Source organism: Struthio camelus, chromosome 5 (genome assembly GCF_040807025.1).
Source record: "Struthio camelus isolate bStrCam1 chromosome 5, bStrCam1.hap1, whole genome shotgun sequence".
Lineage (NCBI taxonomy): Eukaryota > Metazoa > Chordata > Aves > Struthioniformes > Struthionidae > Struthio > Struthio camelus.
Genome location: NC_090946.1, coordinates 66,526,431 through 66,545,398, shown reverse-complemented (window position 1 = coordinate 66,545,398; position 18,968 = coordinate 66,526,431). Strand labels below are relative to the sequence as shown.

Sequence of the window (18,968 nt, the reverse complement as noted above, 5' to 3'; positions counted from 1 at the left end):
CCAAAACATTACATATGAGACAAGACATCTATATAGATAGTAACTGATGTGCTGAAAAAGTCTTTTGTTTGTGTAGCTCTCCATGTAGATCAGATACTGGCTTTCTTGACAGTCTGCAGAAAAGACTGCCCAGTAATATAAGGCAGTCAGCGTATATGATAACCTTACTTTCAGGACAGAGAGTTATGTAATTTACCAGTACATCTGTACTGCATGCATTGTGGTTTTTTAACTGTAATTTCACCCAAAGTGCCCTATGTTGTTGAAAATTTCACAGTTCAGCGCACAATAAATTGATTCTTTTACTAGGTCAGCCCTGGTTTACAGGCATGGATTTAAGCAGCTTATCCCAACATATGACTAAATATTATTTCTAAACTGCAGTTCTTTATGATCACACAGAAGATGGATTCTATTGCAGCAGCCTGACTCTTGTTGACACATACACAAAGAGACAGGCATTCTGGGAGCATAAACAGAGCAAGAAGATTGGCTTGTGTTATTTGGTAGCATTTATATGGAACACCAAATGTTGTTTACTTCCTAATCTGCCTACAAAATACAAAGAATTGCTGCTCTGAGAGATAATATGAATGACTCATTTGAGTTGTATATTGACCTTAAGCACCGTAAAGATATATTTTACACTATTTTTAAAAACAATTAAAGTAGATTTTTGCAATTCTCTTGAAAAATGCCTAAAGTGTATTCAGTGATTTTCATGACACTTAAAACAGAACCCCATGTACCAGAGGTGCTAAACCCAACATATCTGGCCAAAACACAAGCTATTTGTTGTCAGTCAACATATCGCTAATAATCAATCATACCCTCTTCCAGGCTGTGTTCTTCATGCTACAGCAGCTTCTCCATTCATACTTGCACCTTATTTGACTATTTATAAAAGCTACATAAGAACCATGCTAAGCATCACTTGTGACGATGCATACCAAAACCCTAGAATCTCCTATGAAGACATGGAACTAGAATCTGTGACCAGCTTTCTTCTGGTTTCAGCTCAGGACTTAAGAGATCTAAACTCCCACAAAGCCCTGGACTAGTTATGGACTGGATTCAGCATGTCTGGTTTTGGCTTGTGTCTGGTTTTAATAACCATACCCAGTATATTTCCATTCTGTTTGTGTTTTGCCATTCTGAATATTTAGTCTTTTGAGGGGGGATTTTCCCAAGCAGGGAAAATGTTTACACCATGTTACCTACTTTCATCACCCACTGAGTGAGGAATCAACTCTCCCATCAACCAGCTGAGCTGCATGCTCACAGCTTCTACTTTTCAGAAGGGACTTTTAAAGACAAATCTTCTCAGGGTCTGTTCTTCTCCACAGATCATCTCCTGTCTTTATCCTTTAAGTTTTCACATTCCCTGTTTTGTTCCCCCCAGTTCACCCTCACATCTAAGGCCTTCATGTTTCTCCCTCATATAGTTTTTCATTTGCTCCATCCACTGCTGATTCACATCACAGAAACAGTGGCATAGAGGTTAAGAGGAGTTAGTGTAAAATGTGGAAATCTCTCCCTCCCACATGGCCTGCTCTCAGGAGCCCAACAGCATTTCCATTCCACTAAGGTGACTCCAGACATCATAAGTCAGCCTGGGCCCTATTTATGTGCTTGCCCAATAAAGTTATCTTCTGCACTGCAGACACAAGTATGAACAAGATATAGCCCCAGAACGGAAGGAGTCACACTCACTGCAAACACAAGTGACAGCTCCTTCTTGTCTGAAGGTCACAATTACCACTGTCTACCACCCAGTCAGTTTTTAACAACTAAGAGCAGATTAGCAACCAGCAACAGGGATAAAAAAGAAGGAATGGGAACATATAGGATCCATATGTTCTCTTCTGTATTTATTCTTTCTTTCTTCTTCACAGCCATTCAAAATCTGGGGAAAGAATATGCCGTTTCCTTTATCTTACCACTATAAAAAAGTAGGAAGAACCCCCCCCCACCCCCCCCTTATCAAGGCATGCAGGTCTATACAATCTCTATTCCAGCAGGAAAAGAACCAATACCTCAGACACCAAGAAACTACCTTGTGGTGGATCTCTTAATAATATTCAGATCAAGATTGACAGGTTTTGTACAAACTCAAGCACATTCTGCTTAGATGCAAGTTATTCGCCTCAATACAAGCAAAATTGTTGTATTTAAAGAGGTTACAATGTATCTGTTAGTTTTTCTTTTGGATAGAATGGTCCATTTTGAGCTTAGATTCTATGATTCTAGGATTCAGAAATCTGTGGAGGAAGGAAATCCAAATCAGTGTCTATTAACTGCATTGGTTCAGTAAAATTATCAGGAAAAGAGGGAAATATTTTCTCTTTATCATTCTGATCTTAAAGGCATCTAATGAAATACTGAAAAGATCCCCTCTGTATGTTTTCAGTAAGCTGGTACATGCTTTACTTTTTTTTTGTTTGTTTAGCATACCAATGGTACTTTAATGACATATTTCCAAACATTTCCACTTTTTCTTTGGTAAATGCACTGAGGAAAGATTGACCCTCCACAATGTGTGAAATATATACTCAAGCAATTCTTTACAGGTATGCCTTTTGACTTCCATACACATAGGGAGGAAAAACATTAATTCTGCAAGTGGTAATAAAGACTATGAATTTAATAGCGCTCTAATATACAGCTTACATGTATATCTGTTATTCCAATCAGTACCTTACAGTAATAAATACAGAAAATACAACTGTGATTGCACAGATTTAAATACTAATTACAAGAGGTGGTAAATCCTGGTGCTCTCAAGATTTGATGCAAAACCTACTGAATTAGTTGAGTCTCCTCAGATTCCAATGGGCTTCAGCTGAGTCCCTTAATGATATTAAAATCCATTTGTTATTAAACATCACATTCAATACAATATTATGGCAATGTTATAATTTATTCATACCATTATGCAAAATTTCACATCCAATCCTGCCCCTGCTGAAGGCTGCAATACAAGTTCTGTAGACATCAATAAGAATAGGTCTGGGTTATCCATTTTTAATTGCACTGTATACAAGTATTGACAAAAGAATACAATACAGTATTCACAAAATTACAGCGGCTTCTATGAAACCTACAGAGAAGAGCAGCACAGAATCAATGAAGTAAAAACAGTATTTAAAAAAAAATAAATGAGACTTTTGGCAGTTATGGACAACAATATTGAAAAAAGATAAATGAATTGGCACAGTTTAATAACCTAATTTCTAAGTGCACTTTATAACAATTCTCCTTACAAGCTGCTGTTTTCCCAGAAGATGATGACAAAAAGCCTCATTAGAACATGACTGTTTTATAGTGACAGGTTTTATTGCCTTGCCAGCTGTGAATCTTAAGAAAAATAAAAAACAAAAAACAAAAACACCCCACAATATAGAAAGGTTCCTAAAAACCCTATTTTCTTGTTTTAGCATCAAAAAATAGCAACATAGCACTTATATGCAAACCATATGTTTGTGAATATCCACAATTCCAGTTTTTTAAAAAAAATAGAAGTTAAAGAAAAGTGATTTTTGTCTTAGTTTCAAAAATAATGTAAAGAAACATTTAAGAATCAGATCCCTATTTCAGTGATCACAGAGGTATCTACAATGTGAAAGATCTGAGTCCAATCCTGCAAATACTTGACCACGAATGCAGACTTGAGAACTTGTGGATCCTCCTCGTTTGAGCAAAAACAAATAAATGCAATTAAGGACTGGCAGAATCAGGCTCCTAGCTTCACCCAGTATAAGCTTTTGCACAATTTGTCATAAGCTAAAAAGTATAGATAAAAGTATATACTCTGTATACTGATTTATACAAAAGCGGGCTTCTGTTTTACAGCTTTAACCCTGTTATTGCTAGACTGAAAATAAACATTTGGAACAATTTACATGAATCATAAAGGATAAAACTGAGATGCAGCTTCCGATGACTGAATTTCCACTTGAGCCATTTTAAACTGGGTACACTGTAGCCATTTGCGAAGCACAGATGAGCTATTGCTCATTTGTCCTGACCCTTGCAACATCCTTAGGCTGTGATGGTTGACATTACTCTGAATGGCTTGGAGGCGTAGTTGGAGTCCAGCAGATAAATGCTGTTGAAACAAGGTAAGATATTCAGTTTCTCTCTTTATTCAATATACATATTAATACAAGACAATGAAATGTACTTATCTTCATCCCAAATTGGTTGCTTGGCTATGGAGAGCTCCTCCACTGCCCCAATATCACATTTCTTTCTTCCATGTTCTGCACTGTAGCTTGCAAATCACTAGGTTTCTCCCCTACACGTTTATTCCCATCACCAAAATTCTCTTGAATGGTAAACCACACTGGTATATCCCCCTCATCCTCATAAATAGAGCCAGCTGGGACACTGTTACCCCACATAAACCAACAATATCTGCTATGGAACCAAAATCCATCTCCTGAGTAAGGGGTCCCAACTCTGAGCTGTCAAAGAGAGTCTCAAACCTAAGAAAAACACATCTGAGGGAATGACAAACCTCAGTAAACAAGGGGTAAAGGCCCTGCCACAGAGCCCTGGTTAGAAGTGTCTCAGAAGGGAAAGGGAGAACAGTATTGAGTACAGGACAAGTATGCTAGCTGATGACGCTTCCTGCCTGCTCACATCTGAGACCTGCAGTGCTGAGCTGTACAGTGCATCTGGATACACTACAGTGACATATTTTCAGATAATTGGGTGACCAAGTCTAGTGACTTAGTCTTATTTCCAGAGTAAATTTACAGAAATATACAACCCTAGCAATAAAAGAGCAGTGTGCAAGAAACAACTTACCTTTAGATTTGACTGTATCATTGGCAACCACATTGGTATGAGCTGTCCAAAGAGAGAGAAATATTTTGTTATTACCCAAGTGTCTGTAAAAATGCTCCAGTTACACTGAGTCAGAGAAGAGTTTATCTAACACATTTAGCCCTCTGAAAGGATACAGAAAAGCACTCAGCCAACAATATAGAAATGCATTTATTTTAAAACGATGCACCTGCTTGACGGCAGGCGACTTTCAGAGGTAAGGAAGCCACCTTCCCTTGTTTGTAGCAACTACTGATATTACTAATATCCTGTTTAAGGCAATGAAAACAGTTCAAAATAGAAAATTCATTAAAGGAAATCAATTACTTTCCTTTTGAGGGTGTTTCTATAAGTGCAGGTGAACAAGCATTGGAAGGATTACAGTATACGTTCTGCACTGCAAAGTGCACACCAACAGCAAAAAAAATGCAGCAGAATTTCCTAATAACAGGCCAAATATTTAAGCAGTAACCACCATTTTATAAGCCAGTAGTCATGTCACCGCTTCACTGCGGAATGTGACCTGTAGGCCTGGGAACAGAGATAAACTCTCCTCCTAACTCTTATCAAGAATGACAAAGCAAGGAGGTCTGGAAACCCATCACTCACAGTTGATATTTATTTCTGTCTCTTGCCCTTCAGAGAACTTTTATTTCTGAGTAAGTATAACATCATAAGCTTATGGAAGGCAGAAAGGCATTTCTACCACAAGTATTCCTGTTCTCCAATATTAATTTAACTACTGAGGTTACTGTTCTAAAATGTTCCTCCAAATGGCATCAAAATTTGCAATTTACCAATTATGTTACCGGGAGCTGCAAGTTAAACCTAATCACTATTGACAACATTAGATCAAGTACTGTTTTCCTTGTGCAAGGAACACTAATTGTTTCAATTTCAGTGCTGTTTTTCTGGGGAGTCATATGCAGCTCTGTCAGGACTGATTACTTAGTCTACCAAATAAAGAACCATATTCAAGCCTCAGCATTTACAGACAGATGAATACCAAAACAGGCAGAATGCAGCCAGATGCAGTAGACATGTGAGTTTTCTCTGGCCCAAGGTACCCCTCTGCATCTGAAACAACTGACTAGACATCTTTTCCAGTCAGCTGAGCGAAATAAGCACTTCTCACAACCAGTTCATCTAACTGAGTTGACCAAAACATGTAGCTAAAATAGATGGAGAAGAATCACGGCCTAAAAATACCTGTTTATCTCCACTGACTATAAAGGGTGCCCAGAAAAACTAGCTCATCTTGATAAGATCACTGTTATCCAGCATCACTTCTGTCTTCCAGGGTCCAGACCCTGGACGGATTCAGGGAAACTAAAGATTCTGCTGCAGGCTTTAGAAAGCAAACCCTCTACTCCTCTAGCTGCCAGTTGGATAATTGAGACAAGAAGAAATTTTACTGAAGCACCTGAGTTTTATTACCTAGTCTGCAGAAAGCCTTTTCTTCACCAAAGGAAGAATTCATAAAGCTAGTTAGAAAGAACAGCTGGAAGAATAGACTACTGTCAGTGAGTACCCATTTTGCAGGGGGTTGATATTTTCACCTGGAATATTGATTCCAGTGCATGTTTTGATGGAAACCAGGCTGGGGAACAGATTGGTCACTGTGCTTTTCTGGATCCCCAACTCTGCTGCCTGCCAAGGTCTCTAGAAGCTACCTGGCACCTGCTGGAGTTGCCTAAAACCCTGGCTCTCCAAACGACCTTGGGGTTTGCTGAGCTGCTCCCTTCACTCTTCTGGGCTCCCAGATTCCTCAGGTATATGTCTGATGGGCAGCCAGAGAGCTGTGCTCAGCAAGCAGCTGCTCCCCAGCATCGATGACTCTTCTGGGAACAAAGCTCAACTGTTTCAGTTTCAGTTCTTCTAAAGCAGAATGCTTCCCCTCAGAGAAAACATAATGGTTCCCCGCAGAGAAAAATATAATGAATATATATGTAGATACATGTTTATCTGTGTAGGTTCGCATATATCTCACTCCAGCGTAGAAAGAAAAATAAATACAGAATAGATGAAATGTTCTCCAGGAAGGAAATTTTGTTTTCCTCACAAATGGATAAAGAAGGTCTGAAGTCAGTTCCAAAAACTGTCCTCTGAGAAAAAAGGGAATGGGTCAAAGAAACCAATCACAGACACGTCTCAATGATAAGCTCAGCATGAGTTTAATTTAGTAGCTAAGGCTAAAACAGTACCAAGAGGAGAAATCCTCATTGCACCACACAGTGGGGAGATGTAAGAGCACTTATCCCTGCCACAGTGAAGAAAGTACATATTGTAGTGAAGGAGAGCTGAATTGCTCACATGCCTTCTCCTTTCTCTCTTATTTTAGAGCAGATTTTTCCCGTACTTGTCACCTGGGAAAGTTATACAGGAAATAGCCACCTAAGACAGCCATTCCATAAACCACCTGGCAACATGTAATTCCTTCTTATTGTGGTGTTTTAAAAATATAAATGTGTGTTGAATCATGTATTATTATACAATGACTTCATTTACAAGTGAAGGTTTTGCAGCACCTGATTCTTTAGGTAGAATAAAATTTACTGCAGTAAATATAATTATGTGAATGATAAATGCTCAGGATTTAATATTGGCTGCTGTGCTCAGTTCCAGAAGGAAGTCATTGGGAATTATTAGGTTTGCTGAAAGATCTCAGAAAGGATGTTAAGAACTTCCGTTTAAAAAATACATATATATATATATATGTCTCCTTCACTACACTGTGTTTGTTTCCATCAAGACCCTTGCTTGAAAGGCTTATATCTAAACTCAAAGCAAAACAACCCACTTCGAAACATACACTTGTTTCATTATGGAAGGCAAGGTAATACAAGATTGAGTTGTCGGAAACAAATAAGCTATCAAAAGAACTGCCCAGTTAACTAATACCCAAAGAATTGTCATCCTTGCAGACTTGTGAACTAGATTAGGCGTGATAAAGTTCAGATCTTCAGATCTATAGCCACTGAAGAAAAGATGAACTCAAAGCTGACCTTGTTTTAAATTATAGAGATGCCACTCATTTACTGGTTGCTGTGCGAATAAGCTTTGCAGTTCTGTGTCACTGAAGGACTTGAAAGGACTTCTACTGGAGAGAGTGCAGCGGAGGGCTATAAAGATGATGAGGGGACTGGAGCATCTCTCCTCTGAAGAAAGGCTGAGAGAGCTGGGCCTGTTCAGCCTGGAGAAGAGAAGACTGAGAGGCGATCTCATAAACGTGTATAAGTATCTGAAGGGGGAGTGTCAAGAGGATGAGGCCAGCCTCTTCTCCGTGGTGCCCAGCGACAGGACAAGAGGCAATGGGCAGAAACTGAACCACAGGAAGCTCCACGTAAACTTGAGAAAAAACTTCTTCACTGTGAGGGTGACAGAGCACTGGAACAGGTTGCCCAGAGAGGCGGTGGAGTCTCCTTCCCTGGAGATATTCAAAACCCGTCTGGACGCGACCCTGGGAAATACACTCTGGAGGACCCTGCTTGAGCAGGGAGGTTGGACTAGATGATCTCCAGAGGTCCCTTCTAACCTCAACCGTTCTGTGATTCTGTGAAATATACAGTGAATCTTTCCCCAAATCATGGCACAGTTACTTTTCAGATTCTATGCAGATAGACAGAACAAACATTTTCACAATTAATTAGTTCTGGAAAAGATAGTAATCTAGGACTATAAATCCTATAATACCATTATGGATGCATACTTTCCTGCAGGATTTCACTTTAGGGCTAAGTAAAGGAGATTTGGTCATCCAGATTCTGCTCTCTGATATCCCATCTGTTAAAACTGAAAGAAAGCTATGCAACTTATCTCTGCATTTCATGGATTTATGAGCTTATTTTTGCAACAACAACAACATCCCTTTAAGCCAATTTAAGGTATTATTGATATATACTCTGTAATATAACCCTTGGAAGAGTTCATTTGAATTGTGACAGGAATCTGAGCCTAAAGGTCTCTTTTCTTATAGCTGTAAAGCCATTCCTCGTCTTTGCCAAAACTTGGGACATCCTGGACTACCTGGAAGAGAAACTCAACTAACTAACTTTCTGAAAACCTTGCCAGCCCATATCTCCTCCAGGAAAAGGCACGATCACTTTAACCTCCCAGACTGATGGAGTTTCTGTATTGCATCCAGTCATTACTGACTATAAATTTGTATTTTTACAATGAATCTGAATACTTTCAGACCAGTCTACAACAAATCTTTCAATTTTAGCTACTGTATTTTCACTTAATGCTCGATCATGTGAGACTGGAGTAAAACAACAGTCAAAACTTTATGGCAACAGGGGAAAAAAATATAAACATATTTCAGCTAGATCTAGAATGCATATAACTGCTTGGTTTGTCATTATTCTATTTGAAAACTACCTTCAGAATAACGCAGTGGGAAGAAATCTATAAAAGACTACTGAAATTGATTTACGTTTGTCTGGCTACCACAACCCTTCATAATTCTGTTTTGTTCTGATCCCATTAGTGCAGAGTGCTGTGGCGATCCACAGGAGACCGGCTACTGATTTCCAAAGGATTTTAACAAGAATGAAGCATGCAGAATACCCTGTTATGCATCCTAGAGGAAGAAGATTCACTGTCAAATAATATTTGATGAAGAAACAGACATGTAGGCATATAATAACAGGAAAAATCATTGGGGTGCAGTGTTTTGTTACCAGCCTAAAAGAATCTGACAGTAAGGGATCTGCCAAGAATCTGTGATCGTTAAAAATTAACAGAATGAACAAAAATTCAGACAGTACATACAGGCTCTCATAAAGTCAATGACACCAGTTCAGTCTATTAGAGGAATGGGACCACTGCAAGAATGGGAAGAGGAACAAGATCAGAAGTTCATTTTTAAAAAATAAGGAGAGTTTGGATATCAGATTATCATCCGCTCTCACCTCTTACTGGAGATTTTTTTTTTGTTCTGCTCTACTAGGTTTTATTTTTGCAGTAGCCTTGAACCTCAGCATCTTCTACTTTCCTTTTTCTGTGTGGGATGGGAATGGGGGAATAGCTCTAGAAATTGCAATATACAGGCAACGTTCTTAACTAAATATTCACGATATGCATAATGCCTACCTTAACAAAGATAGTTGAATTGCATTCCTGTAAAGCCTCCATTAAACTTATCACATGCAGGCACACCATTTCTACCATCTGAAAAAGAACAAAAACAAATAAATGCCCAGCATAGCCTCGTGAGCTAAACCAGTAGTATCTAAAAGGAATCTTCCTATAGTTGCTTGGCAGTTATACTGGAGCCTTAGATGTGTATTTATTAACCACTGACATATAAGATTAAATATTACATGAACACATAAGGGACATTTGTCTTTATTCAGTTTTCCCCTGATGCAACAATACCGATCTGTTAAACATTTCACAGTGCCTGATGGATTTTAATTCCTATGACACATCAAAACAAGTTGTCTTCGGCTTCCTTCCTTGCACACATCGTAAATCCTTTTACATGCTTTTACTGGGTGCTTCTCATCAATCAATGTGCCAGAAATTGATATTATTTACCAAATCCTTTGAAAATTAACATAGTCACAAAAATCACCTTTTTTCCTCCCCACCAGAAGACAATTTACTGTTCTGAACTGGCAGTGAGTCCATGAATACATACTTCTTCAGTTCTGTACCATGAATTAGGACAATTGCAAATACCAGTTACTTGGTAGCAGACAGCATTTTATATTTTGTTATGTAAATGCACAGGTACCACAGGACATACACCCTGAGCCAGCAGTGCGTCTTTATAGTGCTGGTCTAAACTATGTGTAAATTCCCCTTGATAATAATAAACTTGGCTTTTATATAGTGCTTTTAATCTTCAAAGTGCTTTACAAACACTAACTAATTAAACTTCACAACACCCCTGTGAGATGAGTAAGTATTATTATCTGCATTTCACAGAGTAGTAGCTGAGGCAGAGAGAGTTTAAGAATGTGTACTGAAGCCACATAATGAGACACTTTTAGAATAAGGATTACAACTTGGGACTTCCAGGTCATATTCTTGTCCTGAGGCTTGACGTTTCCCTGTGTCTGACTAAACAAGTGGGCAGTTAGAAGAGTTGTGCATAATTCCTCTTCATTCAATAGGAGCTTCACGAACCACTTCTCCCAACAGTGACTCATGAACCACAGACAATTTACTAGATGTCAAAGGCTAAAATCTTATTTAAAGACAGCTTTAGATAGCTGAAGGCCTTGCCTGATATGTAGAAGATACAAGGATATAGTAACTGGTTCAAAAACATCCCAGCTGCAGCTCATGCAATTGCTTTTGAAAGGGCAAGTGCCCAAACCTGTGGGGAGCAGAAGATGTTTCCCACGGGGAAAGGGGAATTAGATAAAATAATTTTCATATAGAGATTGGGTTTTCATCTAAAACAACAAAAAACAAGAATAAATAGACTAAGAACAAAAACCCTGACTTAGAGGGCTGGGCCACATACGAGCAGTCTTTCTCATCAGTATCAGAGTCTTCAGAGTCAAAGCTGCTAGCTATCATCTCAGTTAAAGCCAAACATTCATGAATGTCCAGTAGTGGAAACAAGCTTATCATGACCTTCTGGGAAGCAGAAAACACAATACAGCTTGCCCATGAGAAAAGTTCTCAACCCCTAAGCCTGCAAGCAGAGAGAATTATTAGTCAATGGGAAGCAAAGGTAGCACCTCCATGAAGGCTTCTGGCATACTTCTGGTCCTTATTGCACAAAGCTGCTCCAGCAACCCTCAGCAGTTGAAAAATGAAAACTCCAAGTTTACTTTCAAAACTGGTCAGGACAATTTCTGGACAGAGTGAACAGTTCCCTTTCAAATCTTATCTCTAAATATGCCTCCTTCACATCATTCATTACTCAAAAATGTCTCCAGAAAGATTTACATGGCTCATTTTCGATGGGTAACCAATGAGATATGAGTGGTTAATAGTCAGCTTTGTGTGTTTTTTACTGAACAGGAATGCATCCTGTGGTAAAAAACATTCAGATGGCTATTCACAGAATTATCCTAAAACACTTAGTTGCTCCGGTAGACAAAATAAGAGAAATATGAAGATTTTTCTGAAGAACAGAAATATATTTAACATGAGACCTGAAGCAGGGAATCCCTAATCCAACAAGCAGTTGCTCTAGCTGTTGAACATTAAGTTCCCATTTCAGGCCAGATCCTGGCTAGATCCTGTTTTACGGTCACTGCAAGGTCGAACCACTACTAATTAGCTTTCCCTTTAACTTCTCAAAAGCATCAAAATTGCTTTATAAAGTTATTCATAGTATATTCCATTTAAACATTGAACTCAGAGCTTGGCTTTGTTTCAGTCCATACTAATTCTGTATGCAGCCTCTGACTCACCACTTTGTTATGTGCCATTAATTGTAGGATGCTAGGTGTCACTCGGCTCCAGAACTCCAGTGCTGTAAGGATTGCTGTAAAACTAAATTCGTTCTGATTCTGGACTGTCGGAGCTACTGCCGTTTGTTCACAATATACTGTCCAGAGCTGAGCAAATATAAATGCATGGAAGAGGGAACACATGTGCAGAACGGATGTCTGTAGAAATAGAAAAGAGAGGAAAATGTTTCATTGAAATAAGTGTATTGGGGTACAGTGCACTCCTAATGAACTTACAGTACACTTTCATCAAAGAATTCCTCTCATGCACCCCACTGTACAGTCCTGCCCCGCATTTTCCAAAATGCTTCCCTCCCATTAGGAAACAGACATATCCAATAACATCTTTTTCATGCTCAAAACTTGTTTTTGTATTTACAGACCAAAAACTGCACTTGGAAACCCACACTTCCACACAACCACATTAAGGTCAGTCCCTTTAAAGAAAAGGTTAGTTTTGCAGAACAACTTCTACTCAGGGACGAGGCCTGGGACTTCCTTGATGGAAAATTCCCAGTACAGTCTGTAAAAGGCCAAGAATCTCTGGCACATACGACACCATTTCAAACATGGTTTAAAACCTGTTTAATCTCCCATAAGATCCTCATAGATAAACTGATGAGGTATGAGCTCGATAAGCAGTCAGTGAGGTGGACTGGAAACTGGCTAAACTGCTGGGCTCAGAGGGTTGTGATCAGCAGCACAGAGCCCAGCTGGAGGCCAGTCACTCATCGTGTACCCCATGAGTCAATACTGGGGTCAACATCACTTAACATTTTCATTAATGACCTGGATGATGGTACCAAATGCATTCTCTGCAAGTATGCAGATGATACAAAACTGGGAGGAGTGGCTGATACACCAGATGATGTTCTGCATTCAGAGGGACTTCGACAGGCTGGAGAAATGGCCAGAGAGGAACTTTATAAATAAAGTTCAAAGTCCTGCCCCTGGGGAGGAATAACTGCATGCACCTGTACAGGCGAGAGTCTGATCACCTGATAGGAAGTAAAAATACATCATCTCACATCCATTTGTTTTATTTTTCAGCCATTACCTTGTTTCAGGTCAGAGATGCTTTCTCAGTTTAAAAGTGCAACAGTGATTCATACTCTGTGGCAACGTGACTGCACCAAACATTGCAATGGTTGCTTGGTAACTAGAAAGAGGTATTTGAAAAAGCAAAAAAAAGGACCAGCAGGAAAGAATGGGAAATACCAGTCTCAGCTGGGAGAGGGGAGAGAAGGGGGGATTCTAAGTACTGGACAAATATGTGATCATTCTGCTGTCTTATTTAATAAAGCCCTGGTTAGCGTCAGAGTGCTGCTTATCTGTGTTGAACTACTGTCACAAATAGCTTGTAATTTCCAATAACTCTCTTTCCTTGTCCAAAGCAACTTCAGGACAAAAAAAAAGTGCTTAAACTATCACTGTTTGTAATGTTAACTTTTGATCACAACATTATTTATAGGCTATCCAGTGCTACTACAGAAATAGAAGAGAATGAAATAACTATCTAGAGATATGCTACAGGGACAGTCATAGCTAAAGCTTCATTTTGGAATTCAGTTTTCCCTTCTTCACTCCTGTGCTGAAATACTTTGAATTAGTTAAGTCTCTTAAAAATTATTTGTAGTGATTTTATTACCAGTTTTATATGCATAAAGATGTAACTATGCAAGAAAGACTACAGAGATGTCTTCTTCCTAAATCTCAGGTTTTTACAAGGCTCTATCCCTCCTATTTTCTTATGAAGAACCAAATATTCCAATGTTGGCCTGTTTTAGTCCAGTGGGATCTCTTAAACATTAAAAAAAAGCAGACAGTTCTTAACCTCTCTAAACCATATTACTGGATTACTTCAGAAACACATTCTGGGGGCTACTGTGCTGGAAGTATAGGCAATTTTACACAAGACATTAGCTTACATGAGATGGTTTTGGTAAGATTTAGAAAAGTTCAATATTTCACATCCGAATAAAGTACAAGGTAGTGATAAGTGCTTGCAATAATAAGGTCAATATATTTCATGTCTCCTCTTAAAAGATGGAATCCCTTACCTTTGATTGCTCTGGAAACCCAATCAGAATAACAATAAGGTGGTCTGCAATTTGAGAGCCTGCATCCAGTGGAATAGGCATGCAAGACGACGGAGAATTTGGACAGACAACATTGTGTGTCAAAGACCCCAGGAGCAGCCATGACAGCAAACGAATATGTGAGACACATTCTATGAACTCTTTAGGCCTGTCAAGAAAGAACGTGTTTTACAATGCTGGTAAGTTTTCTATTTGTCCACCAAACTGAGAATCTCTTTAAACACACTTTACAGATGCTGTGTCAGTGTGCTGGAGGTATGAATGATTGATACAGCTAGCGGGTAGACCAGAGCTACATTTAGAACTTCACAGAACTAAGGGGACTTGACATGCCATCAACAAGTCCAACAGAACATATTTAGTGTGCCTAAGAAACAGCCTCTATCTATGGCCAAATCATTCACAGGCTCACAGGTTCCACATCCAGTCTTTTTTTTTTTTTTCTTTAAACACAGAAATCATCAAATAGAAAGGGTTATCCAAGCGGAGCTGCTCCTCACACCTCCTTCAGATAGCACACAGCTGACAAGGCTTGTCGTGAAACTTCTCAGTCCACTATTAGCTCTGAGGCAGATTCCCTGCATTATTTTTGCTGTGTTCCACTTCTCCATCAGTAAAATGGAATTAATTTCTCTTTTCCTTAGCCTCTCTTTGGACATTTGGACTGCATGCTTTAGAAGCAAGGATCATTCTTTCTTGGGGCACTTAAGTATTCATCCACCATCTGCTGTAATGTTTAATTTCAAATCAATTTGCTTATTTAATTTAAAAAGGAATAATACTTCTCTAGTGTCATCTTGTCTGTTCCCTTGCTGTAACCAAGTTCAGATTACTTACTCGTTTGAATTCACGGGCACAGAAAAAAAAATTGATTTCAGATCAAGAAACCACTACTGGGGCCAGAAGTCTGGGACAAAGTTGGGACAGGAATATAGATTGGCTGAAACAAAGTCCAGTGCTCTGTATTCAACACATCTCTCTGATCGCTATCACTGTAAGAGAAGGGAGAGCATCTTGTCCTTCTGTTGCAACATAAAACACTTCAGGTTAGGGTTTGTCACAGTGAAAAGGGATAGAATCAGATCTTCAAGAGCAGGATTTCTCTCATCTGACTTTAACCAGGTGAAGTCCATATTATTATCATCACACACTTAAAAGTTCTTACTTATTTGCACTTAGTAATCTCATTGGGCATCTCCTACTGTACTCTAAAATTCCCACTATATTCTTTATAATTCTAGGCCTGATTGAGTACTTGCATTGCTTCTCACTGCCAGTATCTACAATCAAGTTCATTTCCATTGTAGATCTACCAATCTACAATCCAGATCTTCTCTAGAGTAGCTCAAGTCAACAGATATGCTTCCCAGGTCCCCTTAGCCTCCCCTTTTATGTGGCAGTGATGAACTCAGGAAATTGGGAGCTGCCAACCAGCTGTTTCAATGTCCCACTGCCACCATTCCCAACCGCAGGTCCTACCTAAGCAATGTGGCAAAAATGCAGAATTCTATGAAGATTTCCAACTCATTCTAGTATTCCTTTTGGTGGAAAGGGGTTCTTACCCTTGTTGCATTGCAGAAGGAGGATGGTATAGCCAAGGCAAATATCGGATCACAGCTTTGTTGTCTCTGTGGTTTCCTCGTGTAATTTCCATAGCAGCAATCTGAGCTAAACCAACTTTCAGATGCCCACCAAACGTGTCTTCATGCAGTGGCTGAGAACACGTCTTCATGTGACTCTGGAAAGCAAAGATCTGATTCCCTACCCAAAAGACTATGTCATTAGGTCTAACTTCTTCCAAGCATCAGCGTAGTCTTTTTCCTTTCAATCCCTTTCTCAGTGTCTAATTGTGTCTATGAAGCTATGGAATAAAAATCTTAAACAGATTAAAAACTTCTCCAGTGCCTATTCTAGTAACAGCATTATGATGTGACTCTTTCCATGGACGACCATATTTTCAAGAGCCGACACAAGAGAATTGTGTAAAATGCACACGTACTGTTTGCATCAGCAAACTCAATGCCTGCTGAATACAAACTAATGGTTGCACATTGAGACAGTTTCACTGAAGGTCAGAGAATCTAACCATTTAGTAAGACAACGCTCTTTGTGTAGGAAATGTCTTCCTGTGGAAGATTCCATTTACCTGTACAGAAATAAGCTGTCACCCATTCACCAGACATACAACTATTCTGCACTGTTCATCTGCTACAAGTGCTTTTAAGCACTGCAAAGAAGGGCTACCTTCACCAAGACACCTGCAAATATTTATGCCTGGAGAAATAATTTGTTATCCTGTTTTGTCAGCTCTAATGAATGTTTCACTGGTGCTTCTTGAGATATTTCTATATTTGTAACTGAGCTAACTTTGCATTATCTTGCATTACAGGAGTAACAGAACACGTGCTGAGCGCATGTGCTTGCTTAAGGGAAAGCCATATGCTCTGTACAAGGAAATTCAGGTCATCAATTATTAAATTATTATAATGTGTCAGAAATCAGTGAACCTATAGTATTTTATAGGGGATAAGTATCTGACCGCAGCAACTCGTACTATCAAAATCGTTTACTTGGAGTCTCTCTAAGAGACTGAAAAAGAACTGAACTGAAAAAGAAATGGGTGGATAACTTTAAAGGATTGAGTGGGAAGGGAATTCAATTCAGCTGCAAAATGATTAATTAGTTCATGCTTTGAAGTAAATTTCTACTCCAGCACAAAAGGCTGTTTCCCTTATTGGAGGGTTTTTTGTTTTTGTTTTTTTACTCAATGGGATTCAAGGCAAATGGCCAACAGGATATGAACTACAAAAAGATATTTTTTTCCAGTGAAACAAGGTTACTGCAGGTTTCAAGAGATGTGATTTTTCAGTTTAGTCACGATTCTTCCTCCTGTATGGTAAACATTATCACGTTGCAATAAAGCGTCCCTGCTGCAAGGTGTGAAGCAAAGGTGTGAATGTGCTAGGTAATCAGATAGGGTAAAAGCTCTAATCTTGATGGTTCATCAACAAAACCCAGTATCCAAATCCACTACAGGTTGTCATTTACTCTGTCTTGCCTGTAACAGAAGGTAAGGAACGAACTCGTGGCATGAAACGCTCCAATACATTGCCACTAACTTTCAGCAGAGGGCTGGTACAACATGAGAGAGGCCCTTCCGGGGAAGTACCATACCCATTTATCAGGAAAACAGACTTCAATATCCTTTAATAGCAGATGCACGCTGCATTACAGAACTACAGCAGCTCTTCAGGTTAGAAATAAATGTGAGAGTTTGGTTAAAGAACTTCCCTAGAAGACCACATATGTCAAAGCCCAGGCACGTAAGTGATGGCAATATGATTCTTACTAGCTAGAACTGGAGGCACTTTTTCCCTCTATCTGTGAAATGAGCTTTAGATCACACACATGCAACTTGGCAGCCACTTGACTGTGCCCAGTGATGAAATGATCTCTCTTTTGACTGATGAACTGCCCATGAATCACCAAGTTCCTGATGTACAAACACCAAAACCTGTTGCGAGATTTTAGAATTGGCCGCATCTTTGACAGCACAGACTCTTCTGTATTTGGAATGGTCCCTCTGCTGCACTCCTACACCATTGGTTTTTCTTGCTAGTTCTGTGGAAGTTAGAAGCATCAAGGCCTCTTTACTTCTTTACCTTTACTTTATGTGCTGAATGAAATCCACCCCTGCGCAGGCTGCCAGCATGTAGTGCAAAAGGCTAAGCTTTAACTAACAAGGAGGAGAGAAGTGATGTTTAGATGGTTCTGCTATTAGACAGGTGTTTTCCCTCTACACAAAGGAGGACTCTTACCTCTGTGGTTTCATCTTCAGCTCATTGCTTACTGAATACTCAGCTTTAGATGGCATGATAACACTACCTAATGGAACCGGGTTATTCTAAATAATCCAAATATTGCCCCCTACACAGCATTATTTCAGCTAATATATCAATAATTATCTGCCAAATTACATTAGTTCTTTATTTAAGCTATTACCAATAGATGCTACTTTGCTTGTGATTGAAACAGCTCCTTTTCTAGATCAAAGTATTTCCTGTTATATTGCAGCAATATGATTTGGCCTAATTCTTTTCTAAAACATCTTTCTTCAAGAATTTTCATTTTGTATTAAATTTCAGAGATCCTGGGTTCCTTGTAAAATAGAAATTCCACATTTTGACCAACTAAGTGTTCTCGCGAAATTTATTCCTAAACGTTTTATATTGACAGAAATGTTTTCCTAGCAATCCTCTTACACATGCCCTTTGGCAAACTAATGTACAAGAATCAAAAGGCAGTCTGGCCTCCTACAGAGAGAGCAGCCAGGCAGTTTTCCCCACCTCAACAGAATGAAATATCATGAAGAAAACAGCAGCAGCATCTTTAAGGAAAATTACAATTGCCAATTACTTCATTTTAATAACCTCTTCACTTCTTCCTAACACTAAGAATGTCTGCTTGGGTGTATACCAGATGCAGAACAGTATGATTAGTTACACAGGTAAGGAATTTTATGCTGGGATAGGTTATTTTTAATATGACTACTTCTCACGTAATGATTTTGGTATGACATTATCTTGTCATCAACCTCCACACTGCATAAAAAGCAAGCCTG

The 18,968-nt window shown here is 39.0% G+C and overlaps 1 protein-coding gene across 20 annotated transcripts in view; it reads right to left on the bottom strand.

The window, feature by feature from the left end:
* Window positions 1–2,623: 2,623 nt before the first annotated feature.
* UNC79 (unc-79 homolog, NALCN channel complex subunit) overlaps window positions 2,624–18,968 on the bottom strand; it is a 110,489-nt gene continuing 94,144 nt past the window's right edge. For 18 of the 20 annotated variants that reach the window (XM_068946884.1, XM_068946889.1, XM_068946890.1 and 15 more), the window contains 6 exons: window positions 15,910–16,085; window positions 14,309–14,495; window positions 12,210–12,407; window positions 9,925–10,002; window positions 4,813–4,854; window positions 2,624–4,108 (listed from right to left, as the gene is read on the bottom strand). In XM_068946884.1, coding sequence (XP_068802985.1) covers window positions 3,908–4,108; window positions 4,813–4,854; window positions 9,925–10,002; window positions 12,210–12,407; window positions 14,309–14,495; window positions 15,910–16,085 — 882 coding nt within the window. In that variant the 3' untranslated portion in view covers window positions 2,624–3,907. Of the gene's footprint in view, window positions 4,109–4,812; window positions 4,855–9,924; window positions 10,003–12,209; window positions 12,408–14,308; window positions 15,340–15,909; window positions 16,086–18,968 lie in introns of those variants that run through there. The other 2 variants (XM_068946899.1, XM_068946898.1) reach the window with 2 other exon arrangements.